Genomic DNA, 17,797 nt, shown 5'->3' on the forward strand with positions numbered 1-17,797 from the left:
GATCGCGAACAAAGTAAACGAAAGTCGACGCGCAAAAATTCAACTACGTTATCGCTGGATCTATAAATAATAGCCACCCTTGCTCAAATGTACTTGTATTTCTGCAGTAACCATTAAACGTGCACTCTATTCGTCGAGGGAAAGTTCGCAATTAATAATTTAAATCAATATGGCGGAACGAGTGCAGACCATTTGGGGTAGATATACCTCCCGTGGGTACAGTATAACGTAGCTCGTATCCGGAATACCAGAACGCCGGAACGTGAGGGCGGATGAATAGAGAAAAGAGTAAAAAAACGGAGGAGCTACGCACCGTCGACGTCAAACGCGCGAGACGTTCCCCAGGGCTCTCTTTTGGCATAAAAAATCACCGAATCGCGACTAAAGGTCAATACGAATACTTTCGATCGATACCGCGGGCTTTCTATCGGATTAGATAATAATTCGTGTAACCAGTGCAATAGATGTTACAGATGCAAAATACGTTCCATTGAATCTGGTCGTTAACAGATTTGTCTCGTCGATATTAGTTTTAACTGGTTGAGATAATTTAATTATACGTACTTTGAATATAGATCGAACAAAACCAATACAATCGCGTTACGCAAAACTGACAACTGAAAGATTTTTAGATAATACCTCGCTCTGATATATACCATTATTTCCGGAATTAATCCTTAATAATCCTTTGACGAAACTAGCTTCAATCAGTTTTAATTGCGACTGTAATACTGATATTGTATCGATTACCAGCTCGGATGATTGATCTTCAGTTTTCCATCAAAAATTCAGTTTTCCACCCTTCAAAAGTTTACTAGATTTTCCAACATTTGACCGAACCAAACCACCCAATATCTATCGTACGATACAATAAAAGTAATAAACGTTGTATCGACCATTTTGCATAAACATCAAGACACCGAGCACGATGGATAACGCTGTTTACGCATAACAAGTAACGTAAAAGGTATGCACGCTGGCAAACAAATAAAGTATCGCGCGCATTCAGCAACGTTTCCGCTCAATCTGCAGAATCATTCGATTGATCGGTTTGTCGACGTATAAACGAACTGCCGTCAACGGGCTGCGTCGAACCCTTTCGCGAATACCCTCGGAGCAACCCTCGTGGAATGTATCATCATTACGCGGTCCGGTGGCTTCCGGGCCAGTTCGCTCTGTTAATTGCGGAGAGAAAGCGCGTCGTGTAATCACGTTTGCAATCCTATCTCCCTTCTGCCACCCCCTGTTGTTCTAGCCCTCTCTCTCTCTCTCTCTCTCTCTCTCTCTCTCTCTCTCTCTCTCTCTCTCTCTCTGACTCTCTCCCTCTTTCTGGCTTTCTCCCTCTTTTTTTCTCTTTCACGTTTTCGCGTGCTCAACCCATCCCCCAATTTCCGTCGACTCGCGTGCCGACATCGCAGAAATATTACACATAGGGGGTGGTTGATTCGGCAACCTGCGCCTAAATCGGCGCCTACCCGCCGCGATCTGTTGGAATAAAAATACGCCGCGGCAAATTTGTAGCATGCCGGTGATTTATTTTCTGCAACGCGTACGCCGAATACACACCGTGCCAACCGACGGAACGACGTATTTTTCGAGAATACCGATCTCGTGTTCGCGCGCCCCGTTTCATCGAGCACCCAGTCATCCATCCCCTGTACAACCAACATCTTTGCCCGCCACAGAGTGAAAAGGAATGGATCGATCCGACAGTTGAATACGAATCTGGGTCTTTCGCTCGTCGTGTGAGTTACCTGTCCATTCAATTTCTTTGAATTTTCTATAAGCTTTATGTTTGGCGACGTTATGAATCGCTACCTGTGAAGGTGTACGAATTTTACCTGTAAAGGCTCTTAAAGTCAGAAGTGATAGATCGTCGATGGCAAGATTTCTTTCTGACACGAAGACGCAACACCGACTATCGGACGGAACGATTGCAGTGCGATCGCCACGATTTCCGCGGTATGTAGACAGATTGATTCGAACACAATGCTCCGAAAGTGGTCGTCTACGTCGAGACGTCTGCGCGTGATTGACAGACGACAGCGCCACTCGAAACAGTCAAAACATTTCGGGGTGGCTCGTCGAGCCTGGCCTTGACGCATCGTAGCGACGCCAATCATTGTCCCCGCGCGATCCGTCATTAGACCCAAACGGCCGTCCTCCGAAAACATCGCGCCAGGGGTTATCGGTGGCTCGATGCAGTTTTACAATGGGACGTGTCGAATGTTATACGCGTCACGTTCGACTGGTCCTTTCGACGCGATCCCTGCTCCCCTTTTTTTTCTCCCTCTCTCTCTCTCTCTCTCTCTCTCTCTCTCTCTCTCACTTTCTCTCTCTCTCTTTTTCTTCCTCTCTCTCTCATCTCCCCCGTTTTATTTCACGTCGGTAACAATGAACGTTTTAACGTAAAATTGAGAGTATCGATGTGACGAACGAGTGTATGCAATTCCCGATCATAGACATATGGAAATTATTCGAAAAATAGATTTTTAGTCGACAGGAAACTTTCGAGGGATGTCAAACGGATGAAATCGACGATGAACGAGATATTTTATACGGGGAGAGATATAGGCTCCGATTTATAGAGATAATTTTGCCACTTAAATTATTGTATAAGCCTGTCGGGTTCGTAACACATCACAGGTTATTTACTGGTGCGGGAAACGACGAATAATTCATCCGCTGACCGGCCCCCATGAAACCCTCGTGTTACCGCGGTTAGCGTGATCATAGATCGTTGATTATCGATCGATACCACGAACGATGCATTGTTCTTTCGTTGTTTCAGTCGCCGACTCAACAGGAGGTACTTTCGGCCCTGAAGAGACGTCTGGAGCAGACAAGCGTCCCGCTCTTCCCACGGCATCGCCTCCGCATGCTCTCGAAACTTGCCGAAGGGGCCTTCGGAACGGTAACGACATTGTTATTACGTACCAACCACACATCTATTTTAAATTAGACACGCGAATTGGACGCCACGATCGACGATTCGTCACGTCCACTTCGGTAACGAATTACCCCCGTGTTAGGCTTTGCTTTATTATCCTCTTCGCATTGAAACGTAGGTACTTTGTTCATTTTGATCTCGATCTTGTACGATAGGCTTCCTCTTAGTCGGCCTTCATGGAACTGGATGTAGGGCTGCATGAACGAACGATCGATTAATCTGAAATTATATGCCGACTATCATTTATAGATTGTAAATAAAATAAAATAATTTTTGATACTTTGTCTATGAAGTATAGATGCAATGTATTACGACGAAATATATGCAAACAAATAACGTTTCATCGATAATTTTCGTTTGCTTTCTTGATCGTGATCCATTTGTTGCAGGAAAATCGTACTATTTTCATTTTCATCTCCATTTGGAGTTTCTAAATTTTCAATTCCTCATTTTCCGTCAATTCTCTTTAATTTTACCCCGCGTTCAGAATATTAAATGGCTAGAATATTTATGTATACTTTATTATTTATCTACGAAAACAGAACTCTTTAATTAAACTTCTTACACACTTCCATCTCCTTCCTTTTCTTCTGCTTCAAAATTAAATCCAAAGAATGTCCTCGTCATTCGTTCGATTGAAATTTCCTTTACGAAGTTCTCTTATTTATCGCTTTGGACTTCGTAACGAAAATATAATTAAAGCGGAGTTCTATTAAAGGAGAACCGGATAAGAGGAAATCCTATTACCTTCTATCAGCGCAATTCCGAAAGAAGACAGTTAGGGACATTTTATCCAAAAAAAAAAAGAACAAATATATCCCTACATCGTATAACATCAAGTTGCCTCTGAACGTCACATAATCGCCCTATATCATTCGCATTCATCGCAGAATCACGAAATTAGCGATCTCGCGTTTTCCAATGCTATTGTATAGTACGTCATATCATCGGGGCGGCGCTGTAACCTCAAACCTAACCTATCTATGCGATTCCCGCAACATTATCATAATACACTGGCTGTTTATAAAGTGTCGCTTTACCGCGCTAATACAGGAAACACCTACTGAAATAGCATCGAGCCACACAGGGTTAAATTACAAACGGCCGATATTACGAACGAACCGGATGTTGCGTTGGTAGCACTGCTCGCGCAACCAATCGACAACAACGAACGACAGAGGCATCGTGACGGGTATTCTCAGCCGTCGATTTTGCATGAATTCGGGAATACGCGCGATACGCGTCTAGCTTTCCTTGCACGGTGGTGGTTAAACGACAACTAGAGAACACCGTAGCGACGAGAGAAACCGAGAGTAGAACCAGTGAGAGAGAAATCAATCCGTTTGTTGACCGTACACGGACAATTCGCCACTGGCTACGCGCAACAATACGTCGATTAACGAAGTGTCCACCCTGTTATTCTTCCCGTCACAATAGCGCCTCGTCTAGCTCGTCGAGGATAATCAGTTTCGAATGCGTTAGAGCAGCTAATAATTCCCTTTTGTTTCCTATCCGGCCGCTGGCACACCGTTAATGACCGGGCCAAGAGAGATGCTTCTCTCCCGTTCGAGTTTCGGCCGTGTCAGCCGGCCGCTGCATCTACATACACGCGATCGCTTTGACTTCGAAATCTCGACCGCGGATCAAGCACGGAATTAATCGTTGTTCCCTCCACACAGGGTAATGGTGTCGGTTACCATCAGAAAATTACTAATTTCCCGGCTGGATTTCGATGTATATCGTATGTGACAGCGACAATGCTCGAATGTTAATTGTTTAACCCATTCGCTTTTACTAAAACACAGCCTAATTCTACATCTACGATTGCTGTTCCAACGAACGGCCTACTGCTTTGTAGAATCGCGGGATGAATTTTGTTGACACGCTTAAAGCATGAAGATACGGCAATCGCGTCGGTAACATTACTTGGTTAATTGCATCGACGTAATTCGCACGTCGATAGCAGAGAATGTGTTGAGCTTGATGCGAACGATGTCGTAGCAGTGAAGCTATGCCATTCGACGAATCAAAGGGGCTGCTATAAGGGCATTGCTCTACTTTTCAGTAATTTCAATAAAATAACAAAAACTAGCTGAAAATCAAGCCGTTTTTTAAAGCGTGCTATGAATTCAAAGTCAACTGGTATGTTCGTAGTGATAAGCTTTCCTGTTTTTGAATATGAAACCTGTACTTTTCTCTCTCTCTTCCCATAAATACAATTTCGATATTGTTAACCCCGTATCGCTGCGAACCTGTCAATTAATGTATTTCTAATAACGCGATGCACGCAAACATACAGTATCGCTGTTGAAAATGTAAAGCTGAATCGCGCGATGTCACCGCTACGAAACTGAAACGATATCGTATCGCTCGTGTGTATCGGACCTTATCTGACTTCCGGTGTCTGACTGGCCGCTATCGACGGTCATCTTCCACAAACGTGGCGGCGAGTATAACCGTTCCGATGAAAGTTTCGCGATAAATTCGCCGTACGACGAATAATCTAATTCAGGGATCATCCATTCTCGTTAGACGAATTTATAGCTTTAACGAGCAGTTCGCGATACCCAGACATTTTATTTTGTAATAAACGGTCGGCACCGGGAGAATTCTTCTTCATAGCCGACCGATCCCGAACGAAAACGATTCCCGTGTAAAATGTAAACAAATTATGCCCATAAAGGTGTACGTGGCGGAAGCAGAAGGGATCCCGGAATACGGAACGACGACCACCGTTGGCAAGCGTCTCGTCGCCGTCAAATTTTTACTGCCGGAAGTCACCGAGAAAGAAAAGTGAGTATAGAAAAGTTGCGCGCATCGCTCGCACGCAATTTGCATTCCGTTTCGCCGTTACAACGAACTCGATCGAGCCATTGCCCCGCATCTTCTTGTCCCGTTTTTCTCGACGTCAGGGCGATAAACATTTTACAACCGCGGAAGAACGGTCTCGTTTACGCGAGACCTGATTTTACGCAAGATTTCTTCTTCTATTCAACCAAGGCTGTACTTTTCAAAGAGTCGACTGATCATCGGGAAGGATGTTGGTGATAAGAAAGATGAAAGATCGGCTCGTTATGACTAATTTTTTATATTTAATTTATCCTGCCTCGGCAGTACAAGATAGCGGTAGATTTAATAAGACGATAATTCGAAGTTTTCGAAGTACCGACTTTTATTTATTAATTGCCATGGAAAATTTCAACAAATTCTTGAAATAGTGGAATATTACCAATGTCTTCGAAGAAATAGAACAAGCAAGGAGCGGAGGAGAAAAAGATAGAAAGAGAAGAAATAGAAGGAAGCGTAAAACAAGAGAGAGAGTTAAAGTGGAAGAAAGAAAAGGAGAAGGATAACGTTTATTTCAAGATTCAAGTAGAAATAGCCCAGTGCTTCCCTGACATAAGACGTTATTACCCTATCTTTCAACTATCCAGTTGGAAAACCTAATTAAAAAGAAGTCCGGATTACCTACCTTAAATGTTTCGTTAAAATCGGCAATCCAAAGTAGAAGTCCTCTGCTTACAAGCAACAATAGTCGTTATAACAAAGAGACGCTTCTAACACTTCTCGCATAGAAAATAATGACTAGAACCTATCTACAAAATCTCTCTCAAACCCATTCAAAAGTATTACGATTAAAACCAAAAAAGAAACATAAATGGCACCGTTCGAGGAAACGGCGTCCTCGATACCGATGCTACCTGCAAGATACACAATGGCTGGCGAGTATAACGCAACGAAATCGGGTCTATTTCGCTAGCAGCATCGTACACAGGAGCAACGTAGGTCGTGATACAAACCGATTGCGAATGCATCGAGCGATCGCCATCCCCGGAATAGCTGCCCTGTGCATAAAATTCATAGCGTTGCTGGCTCTTCCCGAATGTGTCCCGGTTTTTCTTTTCCTCCAAAACCGGGGCCACCGGTTCTCTCTGTCCCTCTCCTGTTGGTTCTAGCGGTCGCATCGTGGCCGTGTCGTTTTATAGAGGAAACCACACGGCGGTGAAACGTCCAGATATACCGGCGAAGACGATCGTTCTCGCGGCTATCAAGCTAGACATCAGAAAAAGGCCAGTTCGATTCCACGAATGGAATAGATTTGCATACAATGACCAAAGAGATAGGGTATCGGGAGTTCGCCGCGCTTCGTGGCGACGCGAAAGAGGGATCATAGGGTGGTTGGCCAGGGGACAGGAAGAGCAAACCAAACGAATCCACCAGGGACAAACGACAAAGCTTTCTTCCGAAACGAATATCGACAACGTCCATCGGACATCGTTGCAGCTCCCTCCAGCTTTTGTGACCGAGAAACTCTGTGCAAGGGAGGGGATAAGGAAAGTTTCATCGTCGCGAATGAGTTATCTGATGCTTGCTGGAAAGGAGAACGGAAAAACGATTCGCCTTCAAGACTTTTAAGACCGTGACGTTCTAGTTTCTAACTAATTTCGATGATGTCGCACGGGTGATGACGAGAAGGATGCGTAAGACGAGTCGTTTACGTAGTCTATTTAGTTCGTAGAAGATTTTTCTTCTTCTTTGAGCTTTTAGCGAGGAGATCCTGGGAAAAGTGCTCCACTAACGTACAGTTTGCTCCAGCGTCTTAAAGCACACGCTTCGACGCGGTGTAATATCTTTCTCCTTAGAATGGTATTTTACATGCAAAGCTTCTTCGCTGTTTCTCGTTATCTTTAGCGTCGTACAATTTTTTTTTTTTTATGAAATACTACATTCTCTTTACATCTCAACCAATCGTACGTGACTGCGATAGGTCTAAGATTAGGTTTCAATTAGATCACATAATTCTGTAATCATTTATGACCCATTAATATCACTTGGACATTTCAATGAATATAAAAAATGGTAACCGCGTAACATAAAATGATAAAAGAAGAACGTACTTAATCGAAGCTGCCAATGTCGCTCACCAATGATCAACACGGCAACGCGTCAATTTCAATGGGAAAATCATTGCCTCGCTTTCGAGCTGACCCAATAGATTTCGAAACTCTCCTCGTAGTATCAACAGAGGTAATCGCGTTCGTGATTTATCACGTACACCAATCGTTTCTACTAATATACTCTTGTCGTTCCGCTTTATCGTGATTTGTGTAAATATCGATGCTTCGAAGACCAGCGGCGCACGCACCGTCGTAAATAAAAAACGAAACGATTCGACCCATGGTTCCTCCGTGGTTTCCACGGTTCTTCGAACGTCTGCTCACGCAACAAGTCTCCCACCGCGAGGATGACTTATCGCGCCCCTATCGTGACTGGAACTTGCTCCACTTCCTTTTCCACCTCGCGCTTCCACCTTGTGCTTTCAACTTATCCACGTGATCTCACCATCAAGGACAAAAAAATCTCGTCTTTCTTCGGCTTTCACTTTGCAAATGTTTGATGGTCGCTTAACGATCCAACCAATTCAACTCTCTCGTCCAAACACGCAACAAGAATGCCAGCTCGCTCTTGACGACTGGTCTACGTTCACGAAAGATTCTGCTCGGAACAAATAAGGAATGTTTTATGCGTTGTAGCCGACATCAAGATATATACAGATATCGACTCTCTTGATGGCGCACGCTTTGTTCAAAACAACGTTAAATAACGAGCTGGTTAATGTTCTGCCGGTCATATTCTCGTTAAAAAACAGCACGTTGAATTCTTCGATCCCGGATACGCGATATGATTTAATCGCGTTCACGTTTCCCGGCTCTGAGCACCCTTTTACCGTTCCATCGTTTCGTGTTTCGTTCATTATTGAAGAGAGTTTTTCTCCCTCCGTTAACAATCGCGGCCATTTTTCGGGGAATATGTATAACTTCGGTCCTCCAGCCATCGAACAATGCTTTCAATTTTCACGAACAAACACAGAGTCGTTCGAACATTTCGATTTTGTGAAATCCAATTTTTTTTTTTTTTTAGAAATAATGTTTTTCAACGTAGCTTTACTTTTACATTCAACTTGATTGCAAGGTCAAAGGCAATATCACCAATGTAGTTCAGCTTTGTTCGGACACTTCTCATTATATCCGTGTTTCTTTACTCGCCAACATTTTTATCTCTCGATTTCTTGCCTTGCCTATCTTTCATGAATATTCATTGGAAAAATGAATCGCACCTCTTAGGCTTATCCCTGCGGAACAGATAGCGTAACGACGTTCTCTGGACGCTTGATCACGCGGACATTTGATAAGGAGAATCGGAAGACGATGGACAAGCTGCAATTAACGCGCTCCACCTACGGACATCGAGACGGGCAACGTATTATTTCGCTTACAATTTAGCCCCATCAGGAATATATTTGTCGCCCACGCGACGTTCCGAGGTGCCAGGACCATGGAACGCACCAGAATTCGCAGTTTATGGAGAATCGATACGAGCCACGTAGTTTTGTTAACGGCCGCATTAAGCTATCACGCGAGAGTGCCATTACCAAGTCGATCGTAAGTAAGGCTGAAGTAACGATGCTGCGTGGAAACGCGTCTTGTTACCGCGTTTCTGAAAAGCAGAGCTTCCCTCGACACGGCTACGTCTTGGGCTCGTTTTACCTCCGGTGCCCTGTATACAAACGAAACGCCGAAACTTTCTTCGAAAATCTTACGGTTATTTCGCGCGATGGACACTGCCGAGCCAAGCAATGGCTCCATTTGCTTTAACAATCTTCCAGTTGCCTCGTGTCGATGTAAAATTGGACGCTGTGTACGGTTTTCTACGTTTATACTTGTTTTTTTCCTCTTTTTATTTCTTTTTTATCGTACGGAATTTCTGTTTATGTACACGGGACTTGGCGTCAGAAATTTGAAGAAGATAACAAGTAATAAGATTACCTAAGAAAAGAAGACGTTAGAATGCAGGAAAGAAATTGGAATTCAAATGTTTGGTTTTGCCGAATGATCGAATCATCTAAACCAAATATTCGTAGGTAATAAAGCCACGAGTTAGTAAATCCTATGGATCTGTTAAGGATGGATTTCCAACGAGACGTCAGGATCCTGGCAGCTCTAGAGGATCGCAATATCGCCCGAGTCCTGGGTACTTGCTGCCGCGAAGAGCCATATTGCGTAGTAATGGAGTACCTGGAGCATGGAGATCTCTGCCAATTCCTCAAGACGCATATCACTGCCGAAGATGCCCATTCTATGCCGATCGGTGTCAAAACGCTCAGGTAACTATCCATTTAACGACGCTCAAAAACCAATCATCCGCGGATGTTCGTGCATTTGTTAAATTTAAACGTAGAAATACGTACCGAATGCGGATAATATGCAACAGTATAAAAAATATCGAAAGTAGAATACCTCGTTACAACGTTTAGAAAATGAAATCACAGTCTGATAAACTTTAGACAGTAAATAAAAATTGCATCAGGTAGAGATGGGATCTTGGAAATATCTTTCAAATAGTAAAATCGAAACTATCTGCGTACTTTCAAACACCTAATGAGTAACGATTTCGGAAAAAAGGGAAAATACTTTTAAGTAGATTCGAATCTTCACAAGGTGGGTTAGAACTCTTTGCAAGTATCCCGAGTAAGCGGTACTTTCAAGTACAATCAAACTTTCAGCAAGGAGATTCGAGCCTTTTATGAGTACTTTAACCAGAAGATTAGTCTGTGTAATAGCTTTCCATCTACAACATCGAACTCTAGTAAAATCTTAATCCATGTTGTACATAATCTATAGTATTTACGCTACATTCGCATAATTTCATTTTTTCAAGTGTCTAAATACTTATAACTACACGTCGTATTTTACATTATTCACCAACGTTATATCCCTTTACAAGTACAGAAACTGCAATAAAACATCAGAAACTGTAACGAATATTGTTCGCATCCTACGAAACTTTCGTACGGAAATTGACCCGGATTCGCAAGTACACAGTGAGATTGATCCCATGCCTACGAGGCAACGCGTGAAAATTAATCAAACGCTAGAATTTCAATAACTCCTCCGGTGAAACATCGGCGTTCGTCAGCAAGACTCGTGGTTTAGTTCCATCCGCTGTGGCGAGGCGTCGCGAAGTTAACACCCAATAAGTTTCGCCCAGGTTGGAGTTTGAAGCGTTTATTAATCGTGAGCGACGTAACCTTCGAGTACAGTCAGCAACCCCCTTCGCGTTCCGTCGTTTCCCACGAACCCGTCCGTCTCTTTCCAACCAACCAGGCCTTCCTCTTCTCTGTTCCTCTATCTGTCTTTCCTATCACCCTCCCCCTCCCTCTCTCCTTGACTCATCCCATCTCTGAAAAGCTTGCAGTCTCACGCCTTAACTTCGTCCTCTTGCAACTCACGCCGCTTTCCTCGTTTCAGTTTCAACTGTCTCATCTACATGGCGGCGCAAATCGCGTCGGGCATGCGGTACCTGGAGAATCTGAACTTCGTGCACCGGGATCTGGCTACTAGGTGAGTACGACGAGAAGTTCGAGCGAACGTATCCGGCCGGATCTCTCTTTCCCACGAGGATAAACGCGTCTTAGCGGCGCACATCCAAACTATCATCGTTTCGTCCGTAGCGCAGATGTTTTGTTACTCTAAATAGGAGGAGTCGACAAGAAAGAGAGAAGACAGAGAGATACGTAAATGTTGTTTCGACTTCTAGCCCGTGGAATACAACAGGGAATGCGTATAAATGACGTCCTTTAATCAAGCTGTTTCGTACTCTTCGCGATTTCATTTCCCTTTAACCGCTCGTCGCGTCGGCGCAACACAGATGTAGCTACGAATACGGAGAAAGCAATTTTCGAGGTTCCTGAAAGGATTACCGTGATGTGATATTCCATAGAGGAAGACGAATTTCTGTAGCTTTCGCTTTGGAATATAATCCTGTGTTTTCGTACTTACATTCGATTCCGAATGGCATTTTCTGGTTTTTCACCCATCATTCCGTCTCTATAAGACACCATGCCAGCTAAGAAAATGTTACTTCCTTGGTTTATGAATACACATACTTGTATACAAAATATTCCAGTAGCGTGATTATCTTTTTGTACCGGTAAAAATTTGTATCGCAATTTTGAAAGTTACTTTTGTGTTATCTATCCACAATGTTTACAAAAGAAAGAGTGGGAAAGTATTCGTATAATCGATATGCCTCTAAGCATTCTGTAAATATTGATATGTGATATAAAAATAAAATTGAAAGAATTGAGGATTAACGAAATGGTCAGAAATAAATACCGCTTAAAGAAGTGGTTCTTCGGAACGTGATAAGCATCAGTTCGCAGGAAAGCGAAAACCCGATATCGGGGTTTGTCGCTGAAGTTGAAATTAAATTATAGCTTTCCCAGAGCGCATTTCCATAAGCCCCCAAAACAAACGAAGCCGCAAAACCACATGGGAAATCAGCGATTCGTTAGCGATACGTCGAGCGGAAAATAGCAAGAACGGTAGTTTATTTTCCCGTGGAATAACGATTAAACGTGTACGTTGCAGTCATTATCGGCTATGCGTCAACATCAAAATTGTTTGCTCGGTTTATTACAACTATAAATTAGTTCGACCTGGTTGTTCGTAAAATCCGGCGTAACTTTCCAGTCGTACGAAATTATCACAGCACGAATCTCCTAACAACGTACCAGTACCAAAATTACATTCGATTCGACAGGAAGGCTTGATAAACTTTTATAGAGTGTACAAGCGTGACAGCCCCTAGAAAGAGTATTTTCGTAATATGGGACATTCCCAATTCTACGAAACGTTTCGATATCGGTGCGATCAATTTTATTTCGATGTGTTTCACGCGTCATTCAATTTCGCCAATATTGTGCCCCGTACGTGATAGTAATAGTCCACTATATTTATATTTTTCAATTAATCGACCCGAAATAAATTTTCTGGAATATATTTTATATCCAACTGTATTTCATAAAAAAAAATGACTTCGCTTAATATAGGTATTTACTTTATTTTTATTGATATCGACGAGGCAATAGATTTGCTAAAAATTTCGGAGAAAATCCTAAAGACTAACAAATGCTCTGTTATTGGCCAATAGAACTGGATGATCTTTGACATTCCGCACAAGACGTATAATATCCAGGATCAGAAACCCTTGACTTTCACAGACAAAAGCGTATATGTATAGCCGGTATGCAACGAAACCCATCCATGTTCCTGTTATTGAAATGCAATGGCCATCCCCGTTGAATCGATGGGAAGTATAGATGCACATATGTGCATATGTGCTCTACATACATATTCACGCTAACCGCGGTGCTCTTACAACACGTGGAACCTAGTTTCCGGTTGACCAGTGTCTCTCAAACGACCGCTCGTAAATCTTAATAGAATACCAGGATGCGCTTCCTGTACGTTCTATCCGTAGTATTATTAGAGGCAGATTTAAGTCGATGTCATCATCATCTACGCCATTCCTCAAATACATCAGACATTTTTATTTCTTTTTATGTTTCGATAACAATTAATTTAACATTGACTTTAGAAAAATGATATTTAATTATTTTCATATTATCGGTCGCAAGTCCAATGTTTCTGATGCAAAGCATAATGTTTCCTGCATTTTTCTTCCTCTTTCTTTAGTTACGATGTAGGTTAATTATAGAGATGGAAATTCCAAACATCAAAGTTCGTACGGTCCGAGTCCTCAAACGATCCGACGAAAGAAAACGTATTTCTCGGTTGCCACAAAGCTTTAAACAGCCCTTTGTCGATTCAAAGAGAAGATTCTTGTTGAAAAATTGCAAAAACTAAAGTTATTTTACTATCAGCTTTATTAAATCTTCGCGTATAACATGCGATATCCGTGATCGCGAGAGAGCTGCACACGAGATCCGTCACACACGAATTTCAATTTTTCACGAATGAACGGAGAACAGGAAAATAACCTAGCTCTGTTTGAACATTAACGAAAACACGAAGCTACACGTTCGTTGGGCAATGTTTAACAAGGAACGTTTCATAAAATAGAACTTTGCAATTCGTTCAAACAAAATTCGTGGCCCACTGGAGTATTTCTTAAACAATTAAACACACGTCACATGTTTTTCCATTCTCTGTTTTACCATTTAACCTATTTGACCATGGCTGAAATATTTATATTTCAGTGGAAAATTCAATGCAAAATTCAATTAACAAGGTAACAATGCTCGAAATCAGAAGAGAAAAATAACTGTAAATAACTCGATGAATTTGACTCGTTAAATTTTATCAGGTTGAATCGTGACTCGTTCGATTTTCGAGAATTCGTAACGAGGCGGCGAGAGAACGTTCGACGAAAATATTTAACCGGCTTTTACCGAGCTGGTCGTCGAACGTGAACGACCTGTTGTCGCACGATGTAACTGGAGAGCAGTCGCAAACGCGGTGAATCCATTTGCAAAGGAATCAGAATTTCATGGTGGCCCGGAATTTAATCAAAATGTAATGCCGTAGATAAACGTCCGTCCGGATGATAGGCGTTGACGCGACGAACCGACGATTTCCAGCGAAACATATGATTCTGCGGGAATTTCGTCATGACCGCCGCGTAAATTCTTCCGCTGACTGTAACGCGTTGAAAGAGCAACGTCCACGATAGGTGGCCTATCCTGTGCTCGTCCTCTTTTATAAACCTGATTCCTTTCGTCCACCGAAACATCGCGCGTGCATCGCGTGCCACGATCAATTAAGCTCGCATCGTGAAAAAGCAACTGCTTTCTGTGAAGTCTGAAGTAGCCCTGAAAGAGGAATTAAGAGATCAGCTTATTACAGACCTCTTACGAACCTCGTAATCCAAAGCTTATAATCTTCGTCTCTAAAAATTCTTTTTCAAGAACAGGTAACTTTATACCTCTGTTACATTCCCACATGTTCTTTTCTTGATTCATAGTCAATGACTCGTTACTTTTCTAACTTTGTCGTGTGCACGGAATAACATTGATTGACCAACATATTGTAGTCAGATATAAAGAAAGAATATTTCGCATTCGAATTTGAGACCCGAGATTTGAAGTACTTTTCAGAGGGTAAGATAAATCTCGCTGGGAATCAATCGAGGTTTAAGCGAGCATGATGAAAATCTGAGTGAAGGTAAAAGGGAAAGAATCAATTGAAAGGGGCGAGTTCACGTATGTATCGCCGGTGTCGGAGAAGCTCCGCAACCCCGACTGCCTATCCTAACACTCGCCAGCCAATTTCTCCTGGCACCTTATTTTATTCGCGAGTGCGCGCCGTATAAAGTCATTCTCGGAGCCGGACCAAGTGGAAAAGAGGAAAGAATCGATCGCTGATCAAACGGTAATGCAATTCAATTGGCACGATCGAAAAAAGGACGAGAACGGACGGAAGGGTTCTTCCTTGTACGTGTGTACGTGTGTATACGTACGTATATTCGTGTGCGTGTACGTATATTCTATAATAGTCGAGGAAAGGAAGAACGTGCGTGTGATCGGGATATAAGAGAGTATATGAGTAAGCGCGTATGAGTGAAACACTTAAGGATAAAGAGAAAGACGATAGAAAGGAGCAGCACACACGCATACACGTACACAGAACGGTTCTATGTGGTCGTCAGGATAAGAGCGATACCAATAGCGATGGTGATGGTTCGTGATGGTGATGGTGTTACCAGAAACGGCAATAGTGGTCGCACACGCCGCAAGAACGTGTAGCTCGATCATGGAGAACGACGAAGACTCAATGTAGGTACTCCAACCCCGACTAAGCGTGGCTCTTCCTTTGTTCCGACTTCGATTACAAATGTAGAGAATAGCTTTCTCTACCTCCCACATCTTTCTACCGTCCCTTTCTTCTTTTCCTCCCTTACTCGCTTCCTTCTTCTTTTTTTTTTTTTTAGATCATTCACCTCTCCCATCTCCCTCTTTCTAACGACAAGAGCAACCTCTGCTACTCGGTTTTCGATCTGACGGCATCGAGACATCACGAGGTCGAAGTCCGGCCGATCGCACACAGGGCCTTCGAACTCTTTGGCTCGACGACTAACGCGAGGGCATCGCCGAAGACACTTGAACGCAGTGACAATCGATAATAGCCGTACGAGTGACTCTTCTCGAGTTGTCGAGGGTAGATACCCTCTGTCTTCGGGGAGGATTCGTTCGTCTGAACTCGAGCAAGAAGTCTTCTGTCGCGCATTACGGACCCCCTGAATATTTCAAGACCCTCTTTGATGAATAACTTAATACCGGGACTGAGTAGTACCTAAGTAACGAAAAATCGTAAGCAAAGTCTACAGAGAGTGTGGAAAGTTCGCGAGCAGTATTTATAAAATATAATTAGCGACGGAGTACAGTTTAACAGAGTAGTTCGAATTAGAACATCAGTGGTTTGAGGTTGGTTCGTCAGTCGTTAGCTATCGCCGCTTGTCGCGAAATCCAATTATAATCGAATCAAACATACTAGTATCTGCAGATAGACACTTCCACTTAATATAATTCACACAGGGGCTCAATAGGATCTGGCTAGCGAACATTGCTTATTGCATTAACGTTCTGACCCAGGACTTCCGTGGATCAGGTCAGCATCGTTGTCGCCGCCGTCGTCGTCGTCGCCATCCGTGTACTCCAGGAACATGCTATAGCCAATAATGTGATCGATAAAGTGCGGCTAATTACCTAGGTTCTGGCTGCAAATTGAAGCTTTGTTCCACCGTCGAAATTAATTGACTCCATTCACTCGATAGCGCTGGATACTCAAATACCGTTCAGTTGCTCGTTTGTCTCGGCGAGAATTATAGTTCGTCTTTGAAAGCAGGAGGCAGTCCACCGACCGACACCAAAATGGAATGCTGTTAGATGGATATTTCGCGGTGTTCGAGTGTCCTCTATGAAGACACGAATTAACACCGTTTCGCGACAACGAGAAACGTATACGGATGTGCTCGACCATCGTGCAACTTCTCTACGGAACTGATTCATTTCTATTAATGGGCGAACTTTGTAATTCGCGTCGGTTATCGCGTGACAACGTTCTTGTCACTTCTCCGTAGCCTGATTCCCTTAACTTCGTTCTTGAAAGCCTTATGAAAGGAGAATTCACCTCTGCGATTTAGAGTTAATGGGAATCTAATATTACAAACGGCGAATTAATTACAGAATTTGGTACTTCTAAGCGACTTGGTATTTCTTAAGTTTTTATCCTTCTAGAAACATTCCGTCCCCGAATACCATAGAAACGAGACGTTTAATAACAAATTTAAACGCCCAAGTCTATCTTAAACCTCGCTAATTATCTCAAGCAATGGAGCATTCAACGTTTCGGGATAGGTCGAGACATAATTAAGCACAACTCGTTTCAAATCCAGTTAGAATTAAACCAGCATCTGAATTATATATTATATATAAACTAGAATTATAGCAGCACCCATACAACCATACACAAACGTATATAAATCTGCTAATGTATACAGTACATACATAAACGTGTACACGTGATAGAACACGATACGTGCGTATTTAGATTCGCATTCTTTTACGACCGCGAACCTTATCCCGTCTCATAACGATCCACGATGATCATTCAACGATCCAGCCGATCGCTTGTAAACTTTGCCACAACGCTACGTTCGATTGTAGAGTTGCGTGTGCTTGTACAGGAAACGTAGCTCATCTACACGTACGTGCAAATACAGCCTGCAGGCAGCCATTCCTGCTTCCGGTCGGCTACCATGCACAGAATGCGTACGCGTATGCAGATTGGCGGCCACGCTATGCACCCCACATACCGACGAGAGATCGATTTGAACCGTGCCTTTTTCATTCGAAATGAATCGGTCGGAAAAGTATTCGAATTCTCCGGCTGAAGTCGGAACTGATTCACGTATCTGCGGCCGAGCCTACAATCATTCCCAAAGTGTTCTCGATACAAGTTTCCCCTTTGAGGTGCACAGAGAAAA

At 42.9% G+C, this 17,797-nt stretch overlaps 1 protein-coding gene across 5 annotated transcripts in view; it reads left to right on the forward strand.

The window, feature by feature from the left end:
- LOC122569185 (discoidin domain-containing receptor 2-like) overlaps positions 1-17,797 on the forward strand; it is a 158,214-nt gene that overhangs the window by 134,457 nt on the left and 5,960 nt on the right. For all 5 annotated transcript variants that reach the window (XM_043729810.1, XM_043729809.1, XM_043729808.1 and 2 more), the window contains 4 exons: positions 2,792-2,914; positions 5,634-5,743; positions 9,915-10,115; positions 11,260-11,352. In XM_043729810.1, coding sequence (XP_043585745.1) covers positions 2,792-2,914; positions 5,634-5,743; positions 9,915-10,115; positions 11,260-11,352 — 527 coding nt within the window. The remainder of the gene's footprint in view (positions 1-2,791; positions 2,915-5,633; positions 5,744-9,914; positions 10,116-11,259; positions 11,353-17,797) is intronic.

The sequence above is a fragment of the Bombus pyrosoma genome, linkage group LG7 (assembly GCF_014825855.1).
Source record: "Bombus pyrosoma isolate SC7728 linkage group LG7, ASM1482585v1, whole genome shotgun sequence".
NCBI classification, from domain to species: Eukaryota; Metazoa; Arthropoda; class Insecta; order Hymenoptera; family Apidae; genus Bombus; species Bombus pyrosoma.